The sequence below is a fragment of the Mustela putorius genome, unplaced genomic scaffold (assembly GCF_011764305.1).
Source record: "Mustela putorius furo isolate JIRA1106 unplaced genomic scaffold, ASM1176430v1.1 tig00537350_pilon_pilon_pilon, whole genome shotgun sequence".
Classification (NCBI taxonomy): Eukaryota; Metazoa; Chordata; class Mammalia; order Carnivora; family Mustelidae; genus Mustela; species Mustela putorius.
In genome coordinates, this window is record NW_025422471.1 from 21,884,848 (window position 1) to 21,903,478 (window position 18,631).

At 45.5% G+C, this 18,631-nt stretch overlaps 1 protein-coding gene across 1 annotated transcript in view; it reads left to right on the top strand.

The window, feature by feature from the left end:
• SERINC5 (serine incorporator 5) overlaps positions 1 to 18,631 on the top strand; it is a 110,311-nt gene that overhangs the window by 49,921 nt on the left and 41,759 nt on the right. The window contains exon 2 of the mRNA XM_045074539.1: positions 7,468 to 7,635. Within this exon, the coding sequence (XP_044930474.1) occupies positions 7,468 to 7,635 (168 nt within the window). The remainder of the gene's footprint in view (positions 1 to 7,467; positions 7,636 to 18,631) is intronic.

The window sequence follows — 18,631 nt, forward strand, 5'->3', positions numbered from 1 at the left end:
GGGAGCAACTGTCATAAATAAGATACATGTTCTATGTGTGTGCGCGGATTCTGTGACATTTATTTGGCTTTCCTCCCGATTCTTTTCTATTTCTAATTGGTGGTGTTGCCAGCTGGAGAGTCTAAGTAATAAAGGAATGGTGCTTTCTGATTTGACAGAGGGGAGTTAGAAACCAGCCCTAGCTCATGTCCTCACATGCCTGAGGTCAGTCCTTTGGAGGAACTATCTTGTGTCCAAAGTCGGGGGTGTGGGGGAAGGAAGACTGATATTTATGATATTTATTTATTTATTTATTGTGGGGGGTGGTGTGTGTGGTGTCCTTAGACGGGAGAAGAAGAGTGACTTTAACTGAGGAGGCCCAGCCCCAGGTAGAAGTAAGTAGCTGGAGTAGCCTTTCCTTTTGATTCTGCCCTGGCAAGGACAAAGTTCCTTCTGTTTCCAAAAGCCTTTGCTATTCATACTCTTGCTATTTTTTTTTTCTTTTAAGATTTTATTTTTGGGAAGCCTGGGTGGCTCAGTCGGTTAAGCATCTGCCTTCAGCTGGAGTCATGATCCCAGGGTCCTGAATTGAGTCCTGCTTTTCCCTCTGCCTGCCACTCCCTGCCCCTCACCCCCCACCACTTGTACTCTTGCTCTGACAAATAAAATCTTAAAAAAATTTAAACATTTTATTTTATTTATTTATTTTTAAAGATTTTATTTATTTATTTGACAGAGATAGATCACAAGTAGGCAGAGAGAAAGGCAGAGAGAGAAAGAAGGAAGCAGGCTCTCTGTGGAGCAGAGAGCCCGATGCGGTGCTCGATCCCAGGACCCCAGGATCATGACCTGAGCTAAAGGCAGAGGCTTTAACCCACTGAGCCACCCAGGCGCCCCTTAAACATTTTATTTTTAAACAATCTCTGCACCTGATATGGAGCTCAAACAGACACCCCAAGATATAGAGTTGCACTTTCCACCTACTGAGCCAGTCAGGGACCCCCATACCATTGGTATTCTGAAAGAAGTGACATAGAGGGGATAAAGGGTTCTTCGGAGACTTTTTTGCTGTGTTTGGGGGAGGGGAGGTTCTTGAGAAAGAAAAAAAAATCACATAAGTCAACTCTATACTTGCAAATACTTCTATATCAATATCTTCAAGCTTAAATTTTTAAAGGCAGTTTTCTTTTCTTTATTTAATTGTAAGCGTGATATGTGAACATGATAAAAACCCAAGCACGGGAGTAGAGTAACAAGTCGATGTGGTCTTTTCCTCTCGTATCTAGACCCACTCTACAGATAAGCAGCATCACGGGTCACTGTGGGCTGTACATTGGTGCCCCTGCATCCTCCCACAGCCGGACATGTGTATAAAATATCAGGCATGCTGGTTGTGCTTGCTGGCGGTATCACAAAAATGTACCACAGCCAGAGTAGCTTAAAAAACAGAAATTTCATTTCTCACAGTGCTGGAGGCTGGAATTCCTAAATCAAGAATTGGGAGGTTGGTCTCTTTTGAGGCCTCTTTCTTTGCCTTAGGGATGGCAGTCTTCTCTCTGTGTCTTCATATGGTCTACTTTCTGTGTGTGTCTTTGTCCTGACCTCCTCCTCTTCTGAGGACACTAGTCATGTTGGATTAGTGCCCACTCCAATGACCTTATTTAGCTTTAATCACCTCTTTAAGACTCCTATTTCCAAATATAGCCACTTTCTGAGGTAGAAGAGGAACATAGGAATTTTCATGGGTGGGGAGGGGAGAAGAGAGGGCACAATTCAGTCAACAACTGAATTACTCTTTTTAACTATACCCTGTTGTATAGATCGCCCATTATTCATTTTTCCAGTCCCCATGTAGCTAGAGAAAAAGACTGTTTTCATGCTCATAATGAATAACCTTATACTAAATCTCTGTACCCTTTTGCAAGCATATTAGCAGAATGAATGAACTTACAGAAGAATTGTAAGCCTCCTCCAAAGAGATTTCCTGGGTCTCTCTTGAGTGTATAATCTTTTCTTGTGGGAAGGGAGAGTATGCAGTATCTATAAATTAAAACCCTCAATGCTGTTCATAATACAATGCTGGTATGAGAGATTCAGAGTGCATCACCTGACTTCCGAACTGGACTCTGTGGAGTCTATCTCTTGCCTCCGTGCATAGCTTCCGTGGTTGTCAACAGCCCCCATGGGGTGGTACACTTGTTCCAGTTGATGAACCTACACTGACATATCATTATCATCTAAAGTCCATGCTTTACACTAGGTTTCACTCTTGTGTTGTACATTCTTCATTTATTAGGTTTTTTTTTTAATAAACATATAATGTATTTTTATCCCCAGGGATACAGGTCTGAGAATCACCAGGTTTACACACTTCACAGCACTCATCATAGCACATACCCTCCCCAATGTCCATAACCGCCCCCCCAAACCCCCTCCTCCCAGCAACCCTCAGTTTGTTTTGTGAGATTAAGAGTCACTTATGGTTTGTCTCTCTTCCCATCTTGTTTCATTCATTCTTCTCCTACCCCCTTAACCCCCCATGTTGCATCTCCACTTCCTCATATCAGGGAGATCATATGGTAGTTGTCTTTCTCCGATTGACTTATTTCGCTAAGCATGATACCCTGTAGTTCCATCCACGTCGTCGTAAATGCATTTATTAGGTTTTTTAAGACCATAATTTGTTCAGTAAAAGATTTAGGTTCTCTGGAGCCAGAGGTAACAAGACTCTGGAACCTCTCTCCAAGCATGTGACAGAGCTGGAAGTTTCAGCTGGACAGGAATTGATTTTTTCCAGTTTGAAGGTAAAGATCAGTATGAGTGACATGCTCAAAGTAATAAACCTGTAAGTGGCAGGGGCTGGATGTGCACCCATTTTATTCCAAATTATGCTCTTCCTAAAAGAAGTGGTAAGTCAGCAGCTCTGTGAGATTTTCTAGATGCTAGCACAACATTTCTTTTAAGAATGCCATTTTGAATATATACTTGGTATGCATATCTGTGTCTAGGTTAAGACAGTGCACTTTTATCATTGGTTATTGGCATAGATTGATTTGATAAGTAACTCTTAGGCTAGTAGAGAATGGCTGTTAGATTCTAATATTAGGTATGAATATATATGCACACACACCTGTAAATATACATACAGATACAGATACACACATGTGTGTGTATACATACAGATACACATACATGTGCATGTATATTTTTAAAAGAAAGGTGGGGGCACCTGGGTGGCTCAGTGGTTTAAGCCTCTGCCTTCAGCTCAGGTCATGGTCTCAGGGTCCTGGGATTGAGCCCTGCATCAGGCTCTCTGCTCAGTGGGGAGCCTGCTTCCTCCTCTCTCTCTGCCTGCCTCTCTGTCTACTTTTGATCTCTGTCAAATAAGTAAATAAAATCTTTCTTTTTTTAAAAGATTTTATTTATTTATTTGACAGAGAGAGATCACAAGTAGGCAGAGAGAGGGGGAGGGAAGCAGGCTTGCCGCGGAGCAGAGAGCCCGATGTGGGGCTTGATCCCAGGACCCTGAGACCATGACCTGAGCTGAAGGCAGAGGCTTTAACCCACTGAGCCACCCAGGAGCCCCAGTAAATAAAATCTTTAAAAAAGAAAAATAAATAAAGAGGGAAAGTGAAAAGTAAGGAAAGTTTGAAAAGCTAAATCCATACAATGATATGTGACTTTAATAATAGGAGTCTTCTAAGTAAGCAGTATGATTTTTTCACATTTTCTGGAATCACATTCTTTCTGTTACTACTTACCTTTAAATAATAACAAAGAATAATATATAAAATAATTTATATAGATATATAATATAAATATATAAGATACATTTATATATGTAAATAAATAAAAATATATAAATAAAATATAAATATTAGAATAAAAATAAAATAACTTAGAAAGGGATTTATTTTTATTTTTTATGCATATATTTTAGGGCTGTAGATTTATTTTCCTTTTTTGTTTTCTGTGGCTTATCCTGAGCACAAAATGACAGCAATCAATTATGTGTACACATCACCTCTTTGACTTTTCAAAGCCCTTTTACAATGATGGCATTTTCTCCCGCCCACCCAGCCTTTGTGGCTGTTGGGCCCATCAGCATTCTCCTTTCTACCAGAGACCCAGGTCTTTGAGAAGCAGGTCCTGAGCTAGGACTGGGAGGGAGCCCGGGAGGCCCCACGGGTGTGAGCAGCTTCACACCTGCAGTGACAGGCCCTGCGCCGCCTCGCCGGCCCTTCCTGGACCCCCAGAGCCCCCGGAGGCGTCCTTCCGCTGCCAGTACTGGACTCCCAGATATCCGTCCTGGCCTTTTCGTTTCATTCGGGTGTCTCCATGGGTCTCAATTATTCCAAAGGGAAATCGTCTTCATTAAAGTCCCTATTTCTTATAAAATAAATAAATAAATAATATAAAATCTGGAAATGATGTAAATGTTGACTATCCTATGGGAACATTCTATCATGGGAAGCATTAACAGCTTTAAAAATACTTCTTTCCCAAATAGAATACATATTTTATTGCATTTGAATTTGAAATACATACGAATTTAAAAACCTTAGAACTAAAAAAAAGTTAGCCAACAAAGGAGATAGTTGGGAAAGAATTTGGGAGGTGAGGAAGAGGTAAGTGAGCGTCCGGGGAGAAGATTGCTACGTCAGCGGAAGGAGAGAGAGGTTAAGAAGGTAGGGAGAGGGGGAAACTCGGGCCTCGGGTGGAAGGAGGTCAGTAAAGTCGTGGATGGAGGATGTGAGTAAATTATAAAGGAAGGAGACCTATCAGAAGCACACAGAGGCAGTGGTGTTGGGCTCTCTCTTATGAGATCTGTTAGCCCAGCCCAAGCAGAGTGACTTACCTTACCAGGCTGTGGCCTTGCCTTATGAGGCCAGAAGAGTCTTTTGAGGAAGACAGTTTGGAAAGCTGAACATAAGATGGAAAGAGTGCATTAGCAACCATGGAAAGCGATGAAATAGTACACAAAGTACTCAGACAATGATGGGTGTCCCTGGGCAGTGAATCAGTTCTAAACTCAAGCTCAGCTGCTTCAAAATCAGTACTCGGGAGTCAAGTGATGGTGGGAAATGAAAGGTTGCTTTATTCAGGAAGCTGGCAGCCTGGGAAGATGGTGGACTAATGTCCCAAAGACCCTCTTCCCTGTCCAGGTGAAGCCAGAGGGTTTTAAAGGGGAAGGTATGGGACATTGGGGGCTGGTGCTGGGCTACCTGCAGGAGAAGGTGGTACCCAGGCTAATAGTCATATGTTGGCATGACCCTGAACAGACTTGCTGGCATCAGCAGCAGCTGTGTTCCAGGAGAAGTGGTCAGGACTTCTCCTCTGGGGAAGTCTGGTCCTTTATTCCTTAAGGCCGGTGGTCTGCAGTTCTCAAGGAAAGTAGGTTAGTTCATCTGTAGAACAAGTATATTGTCTTTTTTTTTTTTTTAAGATTTTAATTTATTTATCTGGGAGAAAGAGTGAACATACGAGAAAGAGAAAGAGAGAGCGTGAGCTGGGGAAGGGGCAGAGGGAGAAGCAGACTCCCCGCTGAGCAGAGACCCCGAATGTAGGGCTCCATCCCAGGACCCTGGGATCATGACCTGAGCCAAACTCAACTGACTGAGCCACCCAGGTGCCCGACTATAGCATTAACATATATAACTTTTGTTGTTATTTGTAAGTTATGGTAATCTTTTTGTAAAATTTCCTGTTTGCTTAAGAGAAATCCCTTCCTAAGACCAGGTATGTTAGATCAAGTCACCTATGAGGTCATAGCACAAGCATAAATACCGTTAATACCCCAATTTTATAAATGAGGAAACTGAGTCTTAAAAGGGTAAATACCGTGCTCATGGTATACAGCTGGTAGATTGAGGAGCCAGGTTCTAAACCCTGGCAGGCTGACTTTGAGCCTGAGCCTTTTTTTTTTTTTTTTAAACCTTTATGTATTTATTAGAGAGAGGGACGGGGAAGAAGAAAGGGGCCAGAGAGGCAGAGGGAGAGAGAATCTCAAGCAGACTCCATGCTGAGCACGGAGCCCATCTCACGACTGGGAAACCATGACTTGAACATAAACTGAAGAGGCAGAGGCTTAACTGACTGAGCCACTGAGACACCCCTTGAGCCTGAACTTTTAACAACACTCCCCATTACCCCATGCTTTCCTAAAGATCTAGTTTCTTTTTAGCGCAGTGAAAATGCTCTGTATGATGTTACAATGATGGGTATATGTCATTATACATTTATTCAAACCCATCGAGTGCACAAAACCAAGAGTGAGCCCTTAAGTAGCCTGTAGACTTTGGGTGATGTTATGCAAGTTAGATTCATCCTTGTTTAAGAAAAAAAAAGTACCATTTTCGTGAGTGATATTGCTAATGGGGGAGGCCATGCATCTGTGGGGGGCAGGGGGGTATAGAAGATCTCTGTGTCTTCCTCTCAGTTTTATTGTAAACCTAAGAATGGTCTAAAAAAACAGTCTTTAAAAAGAAAAAAAGTCAACACTGGTTTCAAACTTGAAAACTTAATCCCCATTTTATTTATTATTCCCAAATTATGTGTAGTTTGCATTGACCAATGAAGCCCAATCAGAGATTGGGGACGGGGAAAAACCTGTTTCCCCAAATAAAAGATGCGTGTGCACTTAGTGGTACAGCAGGATCTCTGTGCTCCCCGGTGCCTGTGCCTGCTCATTAGCCTGAAAGCTCACGGTGGGGGCACGGAGTTCTGGGGAACAAAGCCTGTGTCAGAAGCTGCAGGCTACACGCTCCCATCATTGCCTCCGAAGGACAAGGACGATGTGGACCCGCCCACATAGTCTTTCCCATCCAGCCTGTCCCTAGGTGTTTATACAGTTAATTCTTTGCCTCCTGTGTTTTTGGCACGTCCCTTTCTTGGGCCCTGCTTCTTGACTTTCATGTTCTTCCCACCCACTTTGCCCTTTGTCTCATTCTTGGCTTCTTGTACTCTACAGCTGATCTCAGAAATCTTTGTTTTATTGCAGAGTAATGATGACAGTGCTTCGGGTGAACTGTGGCTTTTCTGTTAACAATGGGGCATCTCCCAAGCCACATGCCCACCTTCTACTAAAGACAATGTCAGACTGATTGTGGTGAAAGCCTTGTTCCTGGGGCCTCTGGGCGGCTTAGTCCTTAAGCGCCTGCCTTCGGGTCCAGTCATGATTCCAGGGTCCTGGGATCGAGTCTCACATCAGGCTGTCTGCTCAGTGGGAAGCCTGCTTCTCCCTCTCTCACTCCTGTTCTCTCCCTCACTGTGTCTCTCTCTGTCAAATAAATAAAATCTTAAAAAAAAAAAAAAAAAGAGAGAGAGAGAGAGAGAAAGCTTTGTCCCCACACCGCGCTGTTCCCGCACGTTCTGTGGGCAGGGTGGCTCTGAAGAATGATTGCCTGGGAAGGTGGACCTGTAGAGGTCTGGCATCTGTGGGGCTGTCAATGTGTGACTCTAAGAGGCTGTTTTGTGTTCCTTCCCTAGCTGGCCTGCTGCTGTGGTACTGCTGGCTGCTCCCTCTGCTGCGGCTGCTGCCCCAAGATCCGACAGTCCCGGAGCACACGCACCATGTATGCGCTGTATTTCATTCTCGTCGTCCTGCTCTGCTGCGTCATGATGTCCAAAACTGTGGCTAACGAGATGAAAGAGCATGTAAGTTGGCCTCTTTCCAGCCCTTCCCATTTTCCTTGGTTGAGGAGGGTGTGTGGGAAGTGTTCAATTTAGAGGATAGGGCCCAGCAACCGTGGTGTGGTTGGGGGTCGGCCTGCGTTCTCAGAACCTTCCGGAAGCCTCTTGGGTACTTTCCTGCCAAACTGGGGAACCATTCAGCATCTTGCACTTTTGCAGTAGTACAGATGGAGTCCGATGCTTTAGATGTAGTGTGTGTTTTATCCTAGCCTTGTTTAGAGCTGTTCCTCCTCGGATGTACAGTCTTTTCTTGTAGACTTTGTACTTTTCCCTTGTCCGAAGGAAGGCTGCCGGTGTCTCAAGTAGTAGCTGTTGTTAACTCAATTTGGCCTACGTGGGATGCATGATAAAGCATACAAAATCCCCACAGATAATGAGGAATGGGCAATAGGGCAGTTTTTATTTTGCTGATGTATCATTTGTAAATTGGGTGAGGGATGGATTTCTGGCCATTTCTGGGGCAGTGTATGCAGAGGTGGGCCTGGTGATGTGATGCTAAGGAAGACACCTGCGGCCCTTTTCGTGGGCTTTCCCTGTGGAAGGCCTTATGATCAGCCAGATGAAAGGGGGTCACGTTGGGGCGTTTGAGGGAGCCTAATAAATAACATTTCTCTTCCTAAGTTTTGTCAGTTTGTCAACAAATTGACCAAAGAGACTACAAGGTCAGCAGATAGATGCCAGACATCACCTTTATCCCTCATACTGCTGATGGGAGACACTGTGGCTTGCATCTGCCGAGAAGTGTGTTTCCTACTACTGAACCCCGAAATGACTCTGGGAGACCCGACCCAGTTACCAGTCTCACGGGGCTGGACCTGACGTCCCCTACAGAGGTACACAGTTCACCAGGAAGAGCAGCAGATCCAAAGGAAAGGGGGAGAGGAAAGGCTGTCTCTCCAACCCTGTTTTCCTATAGACCAGCAGAATGAGGATGGGGAGGAGGCCAGGGGCAGTACTCTGATGGACCTTGTCCACAGTGGAGGTGACATCACCAGGAGCAGCTCCCGACGAGAGTCTCTTCTCCTCAACCTTAGGTTGATGGTACGGACTCTATTCCATACACTCACTCTCAAGGCTTCAAAACAACCATTTCCTAAAAAACACTTGATACATTCTTATCCATTAGGCCCTTTGAAGAGTTCTGTTAGGTAATGCTTTTATAATTGTGAATTTAGAGTCTGGAATATAGTGGGACTACTGTGAAAGCTTGTGAAATTGCGATTCTCTGCTGACTGCTTTAAACGTTGGCTCTCTTTCCTCAGTAAGGCACTGCGGTGGGAGCTCCGGGGCATTCAGACCTGTGAGAGACGGAGCTGCTTCTGTGGAAGACAGCGTGTAAAGTCTTCAGAGGCATAAAAAAAGTAGAAATGACTAGGTGCCATATGAAGGGATCTATAAAATGCTTTGGAAATTTGGAGGCAGGGAGACCCATAGCTAAGGCTGCCTTGTTAGGCCACACCAGGCTTCACCCTGCATTGGTGATAGTCCGCACCTGTCCTCTTCATCATACTGTGGTTTGATCTTGTATGTTTGTGGCAGTAAGTTTGAGAAGAGCAATACTGACAGGGTGTCTGATCTCACATTTATCACCTCTGTCTTCCAGATAACTTCATGTTCTCTTTCTAATGTAGCAGGCGTTGGTCTGAGGATCCCCTTGGGGTTGTGGTGGGAATTCTGAGCGGGTAGCAGATGTCTCTGCTGCAACTCCAGCACTTCAGAAAATTTCAGTCTCCATAGAATTCAGCTTTGGATCCAAGAAACAAATCCAGAGACTCTACAAACATGTAGTGGTGAACCCATCAGAAACATTGTTACTTGGTGGGGGGACTGGGGGAGGGGGGCGGGAGGTGTCCTTTGGGACCCACAAGGATACATTTTAGACTACGACTTTAATAATAATAATTTTAACATTTGGTGGCCTTCCAGGTAACCTGCCTGCATGAAACCATCCTTAACAACTTGAGCCTGTATCTGTGATTTCCAGGTCTCTGTAGAACATTTAAGAAGCAGAAGACATTGAGTGTTGAGGGGTATGCCTAAGGGAGGCTTCATGGAAGGGACTTGTGTGATAATAATAAGTATTTTAATTGCTGATATTTATTGGGTGATACCCCATGCCAGGTTTTATTCTGAGCATTTTACCTGAATTCTCTCGGTTCCTCACTATTGCTGTTGGCCAGGCAGTGGGTGCTGTGCTTGCTCCTGCCTTCCAGACGAGGAGGCTGGGGCACTGAATCATCTCGTTACCATGCCCGAGGCCTCCAGCTCTAAGTGGTACAGTTGGGATTTGAACCTGGGCCAAATGTGTTCTTCGCTACTAGGCTGTGTAGGTGGGGAGGAGGGCAAAGAGAGGAGATTTGGGTAGGTGAAATGGTCTTGCATGGATTTTAGTGCCAAGGTTAGGCATTTGACCATGGTGTGGTGGCAAATGTGGGAAGCCATTATCGATTCTTGAGTGGGAGACAGATATTCAGCAAGGTGGTGTGGTTGTGTGTACAGTGTGATTCGGGGTCAGAGCAGGGAGGAACAGAAGGAGGAAAAGGGAGAGGGGCCACCCCGTCTCCTCACATTGTCTCTTGTAAGCATTTCTATGCTTCTCTCCTGAATGTACTTACTTAAAAATGGTTTGGCTGGGCTTTCTGCATAGGGAATGAGGTCTCTGTTGGCTAAACCATTCCTTTTCCATTCTTAGGGCCTCATAGGAGGCAGACTGGCTGGTCACAAAGTCAGCTTGTTTGCAGCCTATAGAATGGAGGCTGACCTCATACTCAGGCGATGCTTGAAGGCAGGCATTGAAAGGTCCCCTTGTGGGCAGACACACTGGGCTTTTGCTGCAGCCCCCGCTTTGCTGGGCTGTGGAAAGTTTGAGGATGTGATGGGAAGAGGAGAAAGCGTGGGTGCTTGTAACGGCCCGGGTGGGAGTGTGTAATTGCCTCGTACGCAGCATTCTCACGTTGGGGTACAGAGGATGGGGCTCTGTCCAGAGCCAGACGGGCCATCGGTGCGTGGGTTAAGAACACGAGGGCAGCCCTCCTTTTCAGTTATTGCCTTGGTTTCAAAATGTAGCCCAAGTTTAGATTTGAGCAGGAGGGGACTGCAAGGAGCTGCCCAGCCACACTTCATCCTGCTTCCTTTCACTAGGGAAACTCCTCTTTTCCATGAGAACTTTGGCTCAGAGCAAACTCTGCCAGTGCTGGTAAAGCAGGGCATGATCTCTGTCTTCTCCTGAGGCATGTTTCCCATCCTAAAGTGTAGGAGCCATTTTACTGCAGGTCATTGAGGTCAATTGATTTGGTACAGGTATAGTCCCCCCCCCCCAAGATTTATTTATTAGAGAGAATGAGAGAGGAGAGGAGAAAAAAACTCTGCCCACAGAACCTAACATTGGGCTCGATCTCATAACCCCAATATCATGACCTGAGCCCAAGAGTTGGAGACCGTAACCTACTGAGCCACCCCGGGGCCCCAAGCAGGTATCATTTAGATATGGTTTTTGGATTGTTGGTGAGGTCCTGAGCTGAAGACCAAGAAATGACTCTTGAGATGTTTTTGGTGCAAAAAGGTGATTTTATTAAAGCATGGGGACAGGACCCATGGGTAGGAAAACCTGCTGCACAGGGATTGTGAGGAGTGGCTGATAACAGCCTAGGGAGCTGGAGGCCAGGACAAAGGGAGGTCTTCCTAAAGACTTTCATATGCTAAGGAAGACTCTTGGGATGCTGGAGGCCTGGCTAGTATCAAGTGAAGGTGTTTTTCTTCTAGTAAGGCATAAGACCTTTGGGGAGTATCTGGAGGGAACTTACACTCTGCCTGCCTCAAGTATTGGTCAGTGGGCTGCAGGTTATAAGGAAATTTTAATTTATTTACATTCTCTTCTACCTTTGTTTCCCACATCACTGTGGAGGGGAGGGTGCTGTCAGGCCTCTAGGAAATGGAGTCCACGGTTTCTGGGTTTCTAAAAGTTAGGCTATTGGTTAGAATGCCTTTTCCTTGTAAATCACTGAGACATTTGTAAACTGGTGGAGGCTCCTGTCCTGCAAGATTGTGATCTCTGTCAGTTAACTGTTTGTTAGCTTTAGGGCAGCCTGGAGTGACTGAGGAATGTCACACCATCCCCCCTGGGGGAGCGGGCTGGTTTGTGGGGTCCTCTTGTGCTTTGTCAGCAACCTGCCTTTTGCTCCCTCATCAGTCTTGAGATATTTGATGCTGGGGGATTAAAAAATCCATTTCAGAATGTGGGATGACTAGAAAACACCACAAAAACCCCAAAATGGGCTGGTGAGGGGCTGTTTTGAGAGACTTAAGCCTCCTGACCTGCACCACTAAATCAAGGTGTAACTTCTCTGTTTGGAAGTAAGTGATGACACTTTGAGGGCTCTGTCCCCTGGGAATCTGCCCAGGGGAATCTGCCGTGGCTTTTTTTTTTTTTTTTAAAGATTTTATTTATTTATTTGACAGAGAGAAATTACAAGTACACTGAGAGGCAGGCAGAGAGAGAGAGAAGGAAGCAGGCTCCCTGCTGAGCAGAGAGCCCGATGCGGGACTCGATCCCAGGACCCTGAGATCATGACCTGAGCTGAAGGCAGCGGCTTAACCCACTGAGCCACCCAGGTGCCCCTGCCGTGGCTTTTTAAGAGGGAGGAGAAAGGTAGGTTCTCCTTGTTTCCCGTGGAGGAGGGGCCTCTAAAACCAAACCTGCCTGCTTTGGAGAGGGAAGGACAGGTGGGCCTTGCTCCCTGTGAGCTCAGGTGACAGGCCAGCATAAGAGCAGACTTAAATGGGCCTACCCTGAACCTTCCTAGATCCATTTTCTTCACTCGTGTCCCATGCTGTCCCCAGGCTGCTCTCATTCACTGAGATGTGGTAATTTGTGCCTGAACTAGCTGAATCTTTGCATGTTATTGTCTTTAGAACCCAAACACATGTTTAACATTGTGGATACAGAGGTTTTTTTGTTGTTATATGTTTGCTTTAAACTTAAATTTTTTTTCAAATGTTTTATTTATTTATTTGACAGAGAGAGAGAGAAAGAGTACAAGCAAAGGGAGCTGCAGAGGGAGAGAGAGAAGCAGGCTCCCCACTGAGCCACCCAGGTGCCCCCTCTTCAGTGTCTTAAAAGCAGTCCTTACATTCCATTTTCTCCTAGGACTTGCTGCAAGTCAGCCAGCCTGACATTAGCATCCGGGCCCCCAGTTGCCAGCTATTGCCACATCCAGAGATTGCCGGTGAGCCTAGGACTTGTGCATTGGCCTACAGGCTCTTGTTTGGCCAGTGGTTTTTATTATCATTCATTTAAAATTTAAAATTGGCTCCTTTAGGAGGGGTGAGCCTGCCGTGCTTCCTCAGAGGCCCCATCACTGGACATTTACTTAGATTTTTATGATTATTTTTTAAAGATTTTATTTGTTTGAGAAGGAGCACAAGAGAGAGAAAAGGGGAGAAGGGGAACTGAGGGAGGGGGACAAGCAGACTCCATGCTAAGCGCAGAGCCTGACATGGGTCTGGATCCCATGACATATCTTGATCACCTGAAAGATGTTTTTTAAGTAATCTCTATACCCATTGTGGGGCTTGAACCTCCCACCCCATGATCAAGATCAAGCTGGCCCAAGCCAGCCAGATGCCCCGGAGGTTAGAGATTTTAAAAGTGGGAGAATCTTAAGTCAGAATCCTAACTAGACCCCTCATTTGACAGGTTGGGAGCAGGGCAGGGACATGTTTTGTCCAAGGCTGTGACCCCAGATGGAGCTGAGACTAGAACCCCAGGAGTGCTGGCCTCCTGGCTGCCTGGCCAGTGCTGTTCCTGCCCGTACCTCTATGTTTGGTTGTCCTTGGGTATTCAAAGAAGTCTCATAGGGAAGGCCATAGAAAACTTATCCTTCCTCCTGAATGCTAATCTTTCTTCTGGAGCCCGTGGTACAGGAGAAGTGTTTCTTCTGTAAGCAGCTCAGCTTCGGGCCTGAGGCAGCTTTCTTAGCTTATCTTCCCATCTGCTGCTTTCTGGTGGTGAGGACCAGAAGCTGGGCTCCAGGAATGATGGTTGGTCTGTCGCAGAAAATAGAAGCAACCGCAAATTTAGTTTTCATTTATTTGGCGGCTTTGCATGTGAAACAGAAACTGCCTTCAGGTTGTGTTTGGTGTCATTATATTTTAAAAGTAAACAAATATCAGCAATGAAAAATACTCTGCTTTGATCCAAAACACTGAGGAGTCTGTCCCAGCTTAGAATGACAGTCATTCACACTCAAGTGGAAAGTCTGGCTCTTGTTTTGATTTTGATGTTTACCAGTTGAATGTGAAGAAAACTGTGTATCTGAGACCTGGTATCAGGTGTTATTACCAAGCAATGAAGCTTTATAGAGTAGTAGATAGTAGAACTCCCCTTTTTTAGCTGGCATTTTATGCTTTTGTGTTAGACCCAGTGTCAAATTAGGGGGGAAAAAATGCTGACCTGATCAGTTCTTTAATTCTGGAGTTTTTTTTGTTTTGTTTTGTTTTTGTTTTTTTAAATCCAGATGGGATAGAATGCTCTCCAGAAGTTCTCTTTCTGAACAGCAGCTGAGTTCATCGTACTGTTGTACCTTGTATGTGTAGAGTCTATCAATGAATATGTTTCTGAGGTTAAAGGTGGGTTTGGGCCCTCAAACCTCAAAGTCCTTGATAGGACCCCGTGAGAATATTTTCACCATGTCTTAATGAGAATTTTCCTATGGGGAGCTGGCAGTGAATTTTCCACCTCTTAATACTCTGGGTCCCCTCCCCTCCAAGTGGGAGTGACTTTGGGGGCATGTGTTTCCGAACAGCTTTTGTTTGGTCTCAATTCCATCCAGACCTAACACCGTGTGGGACAAAACCAAGAGTCCTCACAACCCTGCCATCCCTCCCTCCTCCCCTTGATCGGGCCTCACCCTCCTGCTCACAAGTGAATTCTGGGAAAATGATGGTGGGAAATAGTTCTGTAGTACAAGCAGCGATTTGAACTAATGGAGACCCTGCTGAGAGTCTTTTTTTGAATCTGAACCAAGGGTAGAAAAGTTTGATCCTTGTCCAGGAATAATGAGCTTCCCAGGAGCCAGAGAACAATGAAACAATAGTTATTGTCTTTGGACTGGAGGATCCATTACCTAGAAACTTTTGGGGGGGCATCAAGTGTTAAAGAGGATCTCTGTTTCAAGATGGATCTGGCTGTGGGAAGGGGAGAACGAACCCCCTTTGCTGTCATCTTCAAAAGCATCTCACCGACTGTCTGCTGGGCCCTCAGAACACCCCTCTGCAGATAAATGAAACAGACAAGAACTTCCAGTTGGAAGCAAACAGTTCTGTCATTATAAAAACAGGCCCGGGGGAGCAGACCAATGGCACGATGCAGAAAGAACTAAGAGTCAGTAGCCTCAAAGAGCTGGGAGCAGGAAACATAAATATTGTGAATAGTTGAGTCTTGATGCTCTTGAGAATTTAAAAGGCGGATCATGTTCCTTGGTTAAACTGTAGCCCAAGTTTGTGCTTGGAAAAGTCTTTTAAGTCAAATAATTCCTTCCTTCCTCCTGTCTTTCCTTCTTTCCTATGTAAGTGCCAAGCCCTGGGCGAGGTACAAGGGTATGTAAGTAGTAACACAGTTGTCGTCCTTAGAGAACTGGCCCCCAGGTAGGGGAAGCAGAATGGTTTAGTAACTGCACTCAGGAGGAGCCCCTTGATGTTAGATGGCAAGTGTGCACACGGGGACGGGTTTGAAAGCTCCGGGTGTGTGAACTCCATTAGTGACTTGGAAACAGTGCCCTCAGCTTCGCCATCATTTCTGTTAACCTTTGGGGTCATGTTAGCACTCAGGAATGTTTTCTCTGTGTCCTTGACTGCAAGCAGAGGAGCCTGGGTGAGGGTAGGGGTTTGTGAGGGAATGTGTCTAGCCCTCTAAGCTTAAGGCTGTACCTCTAGGGGGTCAGGCATTTTGGGGGTGTGGTTTTTACATTTCAGTGATGACTGTTTCTACAGTCTCAGAATAAGTCTAAAATTATCTTTCCAAATGGCGGCTTTCATCAGAGTGGGTTTTATTTTTGGTTGCATGGAGTGTGTTTGCATAACAGATGTGAGGACTTTTCTCTGTTAGAGCTCTTGAGGGCTTCTGGCCTGTGGCGAGGAGCACTGGGACTCCCATGCCTGTCCCCCCCACCCCCACCACCCTGCAGCTAAATTAAAATACTTAATTTGCTGCTCTAAAAATGGCATATGGGAGATACACAGTTGGATTCATTTAAAGCACAAGTTCCAGAGTCTTGTAGAGGTGAGAAGGCAGGGCAGAGTCCTAGGACCTCTCTGCTCCTCCTTTGGCTTTTGATCTGTAGAGCTGATGAGCTTTTCCTGTAGAAAGCCAGCTAGATAACATTCTCCAGTCTGGGGGTTTTTGTGGTCTCCAGCAACTTCTCAGATGCTGCCATTGTAGGGCAAAAGCAGCCAAAACAATGTGCCAGCAAATGAGTGTGGCCGTGTTCTAATCAAACTTTATTTTCCTAAACAGAAGCTAGCGGGATTTAACCCACAGACTGTGAGTTTTTGATTCTTGTGTTCTGTTGTCAGTGGCCCTATGCATGTCATGTACAGTCAGTCTGTCCACCTTGGGAGGAGAACTTCAATGGTTAAAAGTTACGTTGAGGACACCAGAGTCATTGCTTTCAGTTTTAGATAATTGGGATGTGTCAACCACGTGCTAGATCGACGAGACAAGAATATTGCAGCAATAAATTTACTGTGACACATTTAATGCTCTGTCTTGGTATGCGTGGCCTTTTGAAATAAATGATAAATTATTCACAGATAAAAATAATCTATACTCTTCTTCTGTAGTCAGATGAAGCATTTTGGTGATCAGGAAAAAGTGGGGAGGGAGAAGATGCCTTGCTTCCCCGGCTGCCAAGGACTCCCCATTCCAAGTCAGGTAAATTGTAAAATGGAAAAGATGCTGGGCCAGAAACCTGAACATATGCCATGTCCTCCTGGTCCTCAGTACGAGGATTGGGGAGTAGGGGCTCTCAGAAACTTGCAGTTAGAGGTGTGGTAGGGTGCAGTTTTTGGGGGGATATTAGATTCTCATGTCCTACCTAAGGCAAAAATCACGAACAATTAACATTAACCATGAAAATGCTTGAATGACATTAACATATAGTATAGAAGAAAGATTGCACATATGAAATCTAGTTTTACTGGGTCTAAAAAATTATTCATAGAAGACAGGCACACAGTTGAATTTGTGTATCACTGTATTCCAGTCCACATAGTCACAAAGACCATTGATTTGGGGCTCACTTGGGCTCTGAACATGTCTTCTATCTGGTAAGTGATCTAAATAGAAAGTTTTGCTTGTTGAGATGTTTCATCTTCTCATTAGAGACAGTCCAGCATCTCTGCCTTCACGGGTGATTCTTCAGTGGCCTCTTTTCCTCAGGACAGGTACAAACTCCTTCAGACCCTGTACTCTGTGGGAGGGGCAGGGTGGATAGTAACCTTATTTGCCAGTAAAATGGAGTACAGTGCTCTGTGGTGAGTTATAAGGTGTCTCTGTGGTTAGGTGTAGATTTTTTCCTTAGAGTCAGAGGGCCCCATCCCTATCCTACCCCCTTGCAGTGCTTCTGGACAAAGACCCCCAAGAAAAAGGATTGAGATGCTGACCCTGAGAGGCCAGTGGCTCTGAAAGTTGTGTCCTTCCTTTCTTTTCCTCCACTTGTCACTCCAGCCCTCAAGTTCTCAGAAACCCTCCCTGGGGAGAGCTTAGCAGTACCTGCTTAGTCAGTACCTGACTTTCTGACCCCCAGATTACCTTCTTGGTAGCTGTCCTCCTGGATGTTTTACACATGTGCTGAGAGAGATGCACAATAGGGAAAATACCCAGTACGCTTTGTTTGTGAATTATGGATGAAGTAATGATGAACAATCAGAAACAGCCTAAACGTCTGCCATTTGGGTAAAAGAAACTAAAGGATGGTTGGTGCAGACGTGCAGCGATCTGCAAGACACAATGAGTGGAGAGCAGCACAGCGAAGGGTCCAGAAGGGTCCACACACAGCTGCGACGGTGCTTATTACCTCTGGAAAGCTATCGAGTTAGAGCTGGGGGACAATGGTCAAGAATAATATTTTCTCTTTTATTATTTATTTAGTTATTTATTTATCTATTTATTTTGAAAGAGAGAGGGAGAAGGTGCATGTCCTTGGGTGCGAGGCGGTGGGGTGAGGGGAGCAGAGGGGGAGAGAGAAACTTGAGCAGGCTTGAGCCCAGCACGGAGCCGCAGTGGGGCTCCATCTCACAGTCCTGAGACCATGACCTGAGCTGAAATCGAGAGCCAGCCACTTAACTGACTGAGCCACCTGGGCGCCCCTTGTATTTTCTCTATTTTATGGTAATTTACATTTTCCCTGGCAACAGGCATGTAATTATGTATTGCTGTGTAATCACAAATCAGTGACATTTAGGAATGATCCTTGGACCCCCTGCATTTGCCATTAGGTTTCTTGAAAACAGGGGTGGAAGACCCTCTGGGTTCACTTCCTGATCCCTACACAGAGCCTGGCTACCTCCTTGGCCATCTGCATCCTGGCTTCTGCTCCCACTGGCTCTAGAGAATATTCTGATTCAGTGTCCCAAAGGACTGCCGGCAGCCAGACCCTGTGTTCCTTCTCAGTCCTCCTCATGTTGGTGGTATTTGATGCTGCTGACCTCGCTCTGCTTCTTGAAAGCCTCTCTTTCCAAGTCTCCTCCTTCAGTTCTGGACCTTTTCAGTTTCTTCCTTGAGTTTTTCCTTCTTCCCAGCCCCTGAATATTTGTATTCTCCAGGGTTCTGGGTTGTGTCCACCATCCCCCTCCCCACCTTCACCACGTTCCTCTCCATGGGAGTCTACTGACGGTCATTTCTGCTGCTCTACCAAATCTGTAGCTCTAGTCCAGCCATCTTTCCTGGAGTGCCGCGCCCTTG